At 36.5% G+C, this 8,369-nt stretch overlaps 2 protein-coding genes across 2 annotated transcripts; both read right to left on the bottom strand.

Moving 5' to 3' along the window:
• LOC107647043 (probable CCR4-associated factor 1 homolog 11) lies at nucleotides 1,669-2,172 on the bottom strand. Its single transcript, XM_021105561.1, has one exon. It carries the CDS (start codon nucleotides 2,170-2,172, stop codon nucleotides 1,669-1,671), a length of 504 nt encoding a protein of 167 aa, XP_020961220.1.
• Nucleotides 2,185-2,571, bottom strand: LOC110263780 (probable CCR4-associated factor 1 homolog 9). Its single transcript, XM_021105560.1, has one exon. The coding sequence runs from the start codon at nucleotides 2,569-2,571 to the stop codon at nucleotides 2,185-2,187; it is 387 nt and encodes a 128-aa protein (XP_020961219.1).

Here is an 8,369-nt window from a genome sequence, read left to right as displayed (position 1 = left end):
GTTCAGTTGAGCCTGTACTGTTAAATAACAATTTTGGTAGCTTGCCTTTATCTCATGAAATTTTCTTTTGGGTGTTTTAATTTGTTCATGTGTAATACTGTATTCAGAAAATGTTTAATTAATATTTATTAAGTTAAAATTGCTTTAGATAATGGATAGCAAGTTCATTGTGTTCATTTATATTTTGTGAATATATGCCCTACAATAATACAGAGGACTCTAGTTTTTGGTAAGTACTTGCCAATTTTGAGTTGTATAAATGTTAGTCACTGTAAAGAATTTATTGCAATACTCGCCTCCTTAGTGACTCTTAGTAAGATGATGATGAAGCCAATAATAAGATCTTCACATGTTTGCTAAAACTTCAAAGGAAAATAATAATGAAAGTCTCTTTAAAGTTGTGTCTAAACTCAAATACAAACTTGGTCACTACGGAAGAGTCAAAGATAAAGCAATGAAACAACCAATTCAAATGTTATAAAACAATCGTCATATCCAAAAAATAACCAGTTAAAATACACTAAGGATTGAAATATACTTCCCCTTCCCCTTCCCCCTATTTTTTTTCTTTTCTCTGAAAAAGACTCCAAAGTCAAGTCTAGTGCCTAATAATGGTTCAGAAAATAACTTCAGTTTGATTAGATAGAATTTACTTTAAGGAAAATGCAACATGGAAGATCAATCAGATATTAGTGCCTAATAATGCCTGGTATTTTTATACCCTTAATGTGTTGTATATTTTGTCACTATCAACATAATAACTACTTAAGCAAGTGCAATAGTTGGATTATACTTGATCAGCAGTGGATCCGTGTACTATATAGTAATGCAAAAGAATCCAAAACACAAAAAGGAAACAAATACATGCATGCATACATACTAACATACACATGTATAAAGAACAATGATCCTCTTCTTGTACTATTTCAAAGGAGCTTAATTAAGTATAAAGTCATAGTCATACCTCGTGCTCTCAAATCCAAAAATAAATTCTCGGCAAGAGTTTCCCACTATAGCCTTCCTAATGACTGAAATACACTTGATATAGATTTTGCAGATGAAAGCATTTCTATATCTATATTTTTCAACACATCTGTAATCTGGATCTTCAGATCACTTTCACAAAGAGCCAATAAGTAATTTTCTGCAATAAAATTTGATTCCAATTAATGTATTTTGGTGCCATATGTAACAAAATTCCTTTTACCATGGGACATCAACATACACAATAAGCGAAATTACATCAGTATGTGTCAGGTTAGGCTTGGCACAATCACTTCTATTATCATGAAGCTAGATACTAGATATGTCCTGGGAATACAATTTAGCATGAATTTTCAAACCATGTTTCTAATATCTACGATATGAACAAAGACTAACTTGTTAATTGCAGTATAATGGCAAATCACACCCATGTACAACAAAGATAACAAGTTAAACTAGAATATTTAGTATTTTTATTTCACAATGCATGGCATACAATCCCAAATCAAATGAAGGATCTCTTGTAAAAAGCATCAGCATAGTCTCTACATTAAAATAAAGCAAATCATGAATGTCCCACATGGTACTGCTAAAATAATCACTTGATACTACTTTGTAATTTATTGACAAAATGTTGTTACATGATTAGTCTAATGTATGATAATTTCTTTCAACCTAAGAGTATTAAGCTTTTGCAATTTCCAACCCAAAAAACACATTAATGTATTCCCTAAACCCATCATCATTTGCGAAAAAATAAATTTCTCTAATCTTGTGAAAGGTGTGGCAGGTGAGCAAGCTGTCAGACTCAGCCTGATGGCACTTCCCAGCAATTTGGTTTATGTGAAGTGTGTCAGCCACCTTCTCCAAACCACCACAGAGGGCATTGTAGAACCTCATCACATGCTTCACATCATAAGTATTTCCCCCAAACAGCTCTTTCACAAGCTCCAAGAACTCCTCCAAGAGTGTGGGAAGAACATCCCATGTCAGAATCTTCACCAAATATCCAATATCATAAGCACCATGGAATGTGACCCATGTCAATGCTTTATTGAACAACAGCCCAGATGCTACTGCCAACTTCGCAAAATGCACCGAAGAAACTCCAGCCACTGCATTGCGTTCAAAGTCGATGCCCTGGTTTCGTAGGAGTGCCACAGAGTCCTTTGCGTGGATGTCACGCATAAGGTTGAAGTCTCAAAAATTGAATTGCCAGATGTAGTGATTTTTGTTGTTGGTTCCTAGGTCAGGGAGGTTGCCGTGCTGATTTGACAGAGTGAGTCCAAGTTGAATAATTTTGAGTGCGTCCAAATTGGCCTTCATGACTTGGTAAGTTTCTTCTGGGACAAGATTCCAGTAGGTCTTGTTGTGGGGCAGGATGACTATACCGGGAAATTCAGTGTCAATGGAGACAAATCTATATTTGTCAATCAAGCTGCTTATGATTTGGAACTCAGAATCAGCGTTGGCAGCCCACACTTGCCTGATCACAACTGAACTATTGGGACTAGGCTCTAGAAGTGGCAGTCGTTCCACAAACCTTGGCTGAGCAGCACGATAAAATAGCGGAAAACCAACAACCATGGGCGGTGGTTGTAACACCCTAATTACCCTAAGCCTTACCTCGCGTCGTAAAACAAAGGTTAATCAAAGGTTACAACAATTCTAAAGCTTATACCTATTTATATATAAAAGAAGTAATATATTCGAGAAGCCCGATGAAGCATACAGCTCAAAAACAGGATTTGAAAGGCGTAAAACATTCACACGAAGCTATAAATTCAACGCACAAGATATAGATGTAATATAACAAAATAGAAGAGTATAATAGTATAAAGATCTAGCTACGGCTCACGGAGTTTAAGCCGGCTAGCTATATACAGACAATACAGAATTCTGAAAGTTAAAAATAGCTTACAGAAGTTTTTCTCTCAAAGTAAGCCTCTAGGCAAAAGTAAATACAAAAGTGAGAGATATAAACAAAATAATCAAAAAGACTCCAAAATATATCCAGGATTCTCCGCTCTGTCACCATCAAAGCAACTCACCGAGGTGGGTTGCGACCTGCATATGAAAACAATAACAGAATATGGTATGAGAACAGGAGGTTCTCAGTATGGTAACAGTGCCCAGTGATGTAAGATATAAGACTCCGGGATGCCAGAGGCAATCCTAGAACTTCATATCCATCACAAGATTCATCTTAAAGCATAACTAAAATAGTAAAGCATAACTTAAAACCTTAACATAATAAAAGGGTAATCTAACTTAGGGAATTTTCCAATCTAACAGTTCTCCGCTGTCCCACAGCCTTCACCAACCTATCCTCCATGCGATCCCATCGCCACCGCCTTTCGAACCTCCTCAATCCCAGTAGAATACACACTTAATACAATGCAAGTAAAACACAAGTATAGGCATATATATCAAGTAAGTTAAATAGGCAATTAGGCATGTTATACAAATAGACAAGCAATTTCAAGTCGGCAAAGCAAACAAACAGATAGAAGATGCACATGATGAATGCCTATCCTACTGGCTGTGATATCACATTGTCGATTCAACTACCAACCCGACACATCTCCATGGAGATGTCACCCTTCGGAATCATAATGGGAACCCCCGAGATATGGTGCTCGGAACACCGTCCAGGATTTTGTGCCTGCACACTCTAGTGATCCGAAGGGATGGGAACGGGATACTCTTTCCACGAACCTCACATATCAACGCAAGCGGGACGAACCACCGCCCTTATGCCGCTGCCGCTATCTCGACAGGCGGGATCCAACCACTATCCCTGCTGGGCGCATAACGTCTCAACAATCTCAATTTAAAAATGTTACATCAATGGTTTTGAAAAAAAATTATTATTTCATTATATCAATAATTTATCATTTCAAACTCCGAGTCCTCGACTCATCTCAACCACTATCAATTCAAAATTTTCTTTCTGAACTCATTAGTTCATCAGTTCTCAATTCATATATATTTCTCCCTTCATACTCCACCAAACCCATCCTCAGTACACCAGAAACCTAAGCCTTTGTTCTCTAACTTTTCAAGGTATAACCAAATTAAATCTCCTAGGACCTTTTCCCATGTTTCGATACTCGAAAATAAGCCAAAGAGTCTTAAATAGGTGTCACAGAAGGTTACAAGCTTGTTGGGAAGGTGAAAGAGTTAAAAATAAGAATTTAGTTGAAAAACAAGGCATGTGCGTACGCACAGGGGTGTGCGAGCGCACGTCCAGGAGGATTTTCAAATTTGTGCGTACGCATAGAGGTGTGCGTACACACAAGTGTACAATTGTCCAATTCTGTTCGCTCGCACAAGGCGTGCGAACGCCCCCAATAGAATGCACCTTCCACCGTGTGCGTGCGCATAGGGCTGTGCGTGCACACAGCTTGCAGAACTTCGTTGGTTATGTGCGCACATAGAGCATGCTAGTGCTCCCATCAATAGCCATGTCCCCGTGTGTGCGTGCGCACAGGTTCAAAAATTCAAGAGGTGTGCGTGTGCACAAGGTTGTGCGTGCGCACACAAACCAGAAATAACAAATTTTCTAGCATTCACAGAATTCAGAATTTGACACCAAACTTTGAATGATCATAACTTCCTCTACAAAAATTCATTTCCTACAAACTTTATATCCATTTAAAGTTTTTTCAGTGAACTTTAATTTAAAGTAAATTTCAAAAAATTTTGATAACTGAGGTTCAAGTTATGATCCGTCAAAGTTCACCGAAAATTCATTTTTACCACAATGCACAAATTTCTCAATTCCTTGAAATATATGGCCAAAACCAAATCAAACCATTCCAAACTCCAAGTTACATCAAAATTTACCATTTTATGTTATAATTCTCCCTTCATTCCAATTTTCCACTCACTTTACAATATCATCAACCCCAACACATCGAATATCTCACACTAAAACCATTTTTAAAACCACACATTCATCCATCATCATATCACTAAAAAGAATTAAACACACAGAACACCAAAAATTATGCAATCAAGATAAAGAAGTTGAGTAATAACCCATGTGATCTCTCTCCATTGTTTTTCCTTAGCACAAAACACCAAAAAAAAATTAAACGCACCATGTGGTAAACAGGAAAGGAAAGAAGAAAGAACAGAATTTTTTTTTGAAAAGAAATAAAATAAGGAATAATAAAAATAAAAGAAGAATTCGAAAATAAATGAAAAGAGGTGAACTAAAAATTCAAAAATTAAACAAAGAAAAATACTAGTATTTTAAAAAAATATTTTTTAAAAAGAAAAATTACTACGGGGACACCAAACTTAATTTCAAAAGTTAAGGAAAGATTTGTGATGCAAAATTCGAAAATTAAAACTAAAAAATAAAAAAATTAAAGCTAAAATGCCTAATCTAAGAAATTAAACAACTAATAGTTGTCAATCACAGTCAATCCCCGGCAACGGCGCCAAAAACTTGGTGCGGAATCTATAACCACAAACTAACCGGCAAGTGCACCAGATCGTACCAAGTAATACCTCAGGTGAGTGAGGGTCGATCCCACAAGGATTGATGGACTAAGCAACAATGATTGAATGATTTACTTAGTTAGACAAACAGAAAAGAGTGTTTTGAGAGTTCAAACGCATTAATAGTAAATTCTGGAGATCAGAGAACAAGTAGTAAACGGATTGTGAAATATATATATGAGAAAACAGTTAAGGCTTCAGAGATATCTATCTTCCGGATTGACTTTTCTTTCCAACTATTTTAATCATGCAAGATTCCATTCATGGAAAACTATACGTGACTAAACCCTAATTCCTTAGACCTTTTTATTCTCCTCTAACATTCATCAACCGCCAATTCCTTGGTCACTTGATTCCAATTAGAGGGTTAAGTTCAAAACTAGTTTATGTGCCACAGAAATCCTAATTATCCAAATATAAGAGAATTATATGTCATGTATCCCGTTAAGTCCAGATAATTAGAGATTTAGGAGAAATTATTTTAAAGATGTTGTTCAAGGAAAGAGCTTTTCCAAGTTTTACAAGAACTCAATTAGAACAAGGGTCATACTTTTGTTCCATCCTAATTCATAAGATGAAGAACGAAAACAATTATTGAATTTGAAATCAATACATGAATTAAAATAGAAAAGTAATAGTATTAATCCATAGAATAAACAGAGCTCCTAACCTTAACAGTGGAGGTTTAGTTGCTCATGGTTCAGAGAGAAAACTAGGACTCAGAAAAACTGTAAATTGCGGAATAAGGTAGAAGAGAAGAGAAGAAACCCGAAGGGCTGATTCTTTTCCCTTTTATATCTAATCCTAATTAATGTAAAATATATTTTCTAAAACTAAATAATATCTTTTCCTAATTTTAAATAAAATAAAGTTTAATCAAAATTTGCAAAGCCTTCACGTGTAGTGCATCTTGGGACGAGTGGGGACCATTGGATTCATTGAGGGTGGCGCCAAACTTGGAAGAATCCAAGTTTGGCATGGAGTGGTGTGTAGCCTTTCTTTGGAGTTCTTGTGTTGGCGCCGAACTTGAGTAAACTCAAGTTCGGGGTGGAGATGGCAGCGCGTGTTCCTTGGAGGCTTTTGAGTTGGCACCACCTCAAGTTTGGCGTGAAGTGGTCCGTACGAAGTGGAAAAAAGGGTATACAATTATATATCTTTGGAAAGCTATAGAAGTTAGCTTTCCAATGCCGCTGAAATCATGTCAATTGGACCTACATAACTCAAGTTATTTCTGTTTGAGTGCAAGGAGGTCGGGGTTGACAGCATCATTCGCTTTCTTCCTTTTCTGCTACAAAACTCCGTCAAATCCATCCGAATGCTATCTGAAATAAACAAAAATTGTAAACAACTCAAAGTATCATTCATAGTGGCTAAAGGTAATTAAATCTTGATTAAAATCAACAATTTGAGTGCAAATTCACTAGGAAAAGATAGAGAAGATGCTCACGCATCACAACACCAAACTTGAATTATTGCTTGTCCTCAAGCAACCAAAATTAGTAAATGATTAAGATGTGAATTTGCATGAGAGGTGAGAGTTCAGTTATGCTCATGTCTCTTCTTAAAGTGGGGTTTATCTATTGTAACTCTGAACATTTTTGGCATCTCACTCTCCTTTGAATCAGAGAAATCTCACTGTCATTCGGAATTAGAATCCGGATTATATTATGAATTCTCTGATCTTTATACTTCAGTTTAATCCTCGAACATAGTAGATATCCCTTAATTCTCAATTACTTGGTGCTTTGCACCTTGAGCCTAGTCGTGACTTTAAATGTTTTGTCTCAATGGTTAATTGACACCAGAACACCACAAGCACTTAACTGGGGAACTCTCTTGAAGTTCTGATTTCTCTTTCAGTTACTCCTAGACAGTGGTGCTCAAAGACTTTAGCATACTCTGCTAAATGCATTTGGCATCGACTCTAAATGTTCTGTATCAAGGATTACTTGACCCAAGAACACCACAAGCATATGACTAGGGAAACAACTCTTTGAGCTTTTAATCATATCTGACCTCCCTAGTCATGGATGCTCAGAGCCTTGGACCTTGCTTTTTATTTTTTTTTTCTTTGCTGTTTCTTTTTGCTTCAAGGATTAACTTTCACTAACTTCAGAAAATTCATAATAATTCTCTAAACTCCTGTTCCTTATACATCAACATTCCTTGGTTCAAATTCAAACATGCACAGTTCATGTCATACATTCAGAATCACAGAGAACACCATCACATTTAAGTAAATAAGACTACTGATGAGCGGATATTTTATACGCTTTTTGGTGGTGTTTTCATGTAGTTTTTAGCATGTTTTATTCACTTTTTATTACATTTTTATTATTTTTATGCAAAATTTATATTCTTGGGTTCTACTATGAGTTTGTGTGTTTTTTTGTAATTTCAGATATTTTCTGGCTGAAATTGAAGGATCTGAGCAAAAGTCTGATTCAGAGGCTGAGAAAGGACTGCAGATGCTATTGTATTCTGACCCTCCTGCACTCGAAGACTATTTTCTGGAGCTACAGAAGCCCAATTGGTGCACTTTCAGTTGCTTTGGAAATTAGACATCTTGGGCTTTCCAAAGATGTATAATAGTCCATACTTTGGCCGAGATTTGATGGCCCAAACTGGCGTTAAACGCCAGTGTTGAAACCCTTTCTGGCGTAAAACACCAGAATAGGCATACCTCTTGGCGTTAAACGCCCAAATGGGAACCAAAGCTGGAGTTAAACGCCAAGAATAGCCTATGCACGTGAAAGCTTCAAAGCTCAGCCCCAAACACTCACCAAGTGGGCCCCAGAAGTAGATTTCTGCACTTTCTGCACTTAGTTACTCATTTTCTATAAACCTAAGTTACTAGTTTAGTATAAAAACTA

Source organism: Arachis ipaensis, chromosome B06 (assembly GCF_000816755.2).
Source record: "Arachis ipaensis cultivar K30076 chromosome B06, Araip1.1, whole genome shotgun sequence".
NCBI lineage: Eukaryota > Viridiplantae > Streptophyta > Magnoliopsida > Fabales > Fabaceae > Arachis > Arachis ipaensis.
The sequence above is the reverse complement of the archived record's forward strand: the minus strand, read 5'-3'. Positions and strand labels throughout refer to the sequence as shown.

Coding starts and splice junctions, on each gene's coding strand:
- LOC110263780 (XM_021105560.1), bottom strand. CDS start 2,571: ATGGTTGTTGGTTTTCCGCTATTTTATCGTGCTGCTCAGCCAAGGTTT.
- LOC107647043 (XM_021105561.1), bottom strand. CDS start 2,172: ATGCGTGACATCCACGCAAAGGACTCTGTGGCACTCCTACGAAACCAG.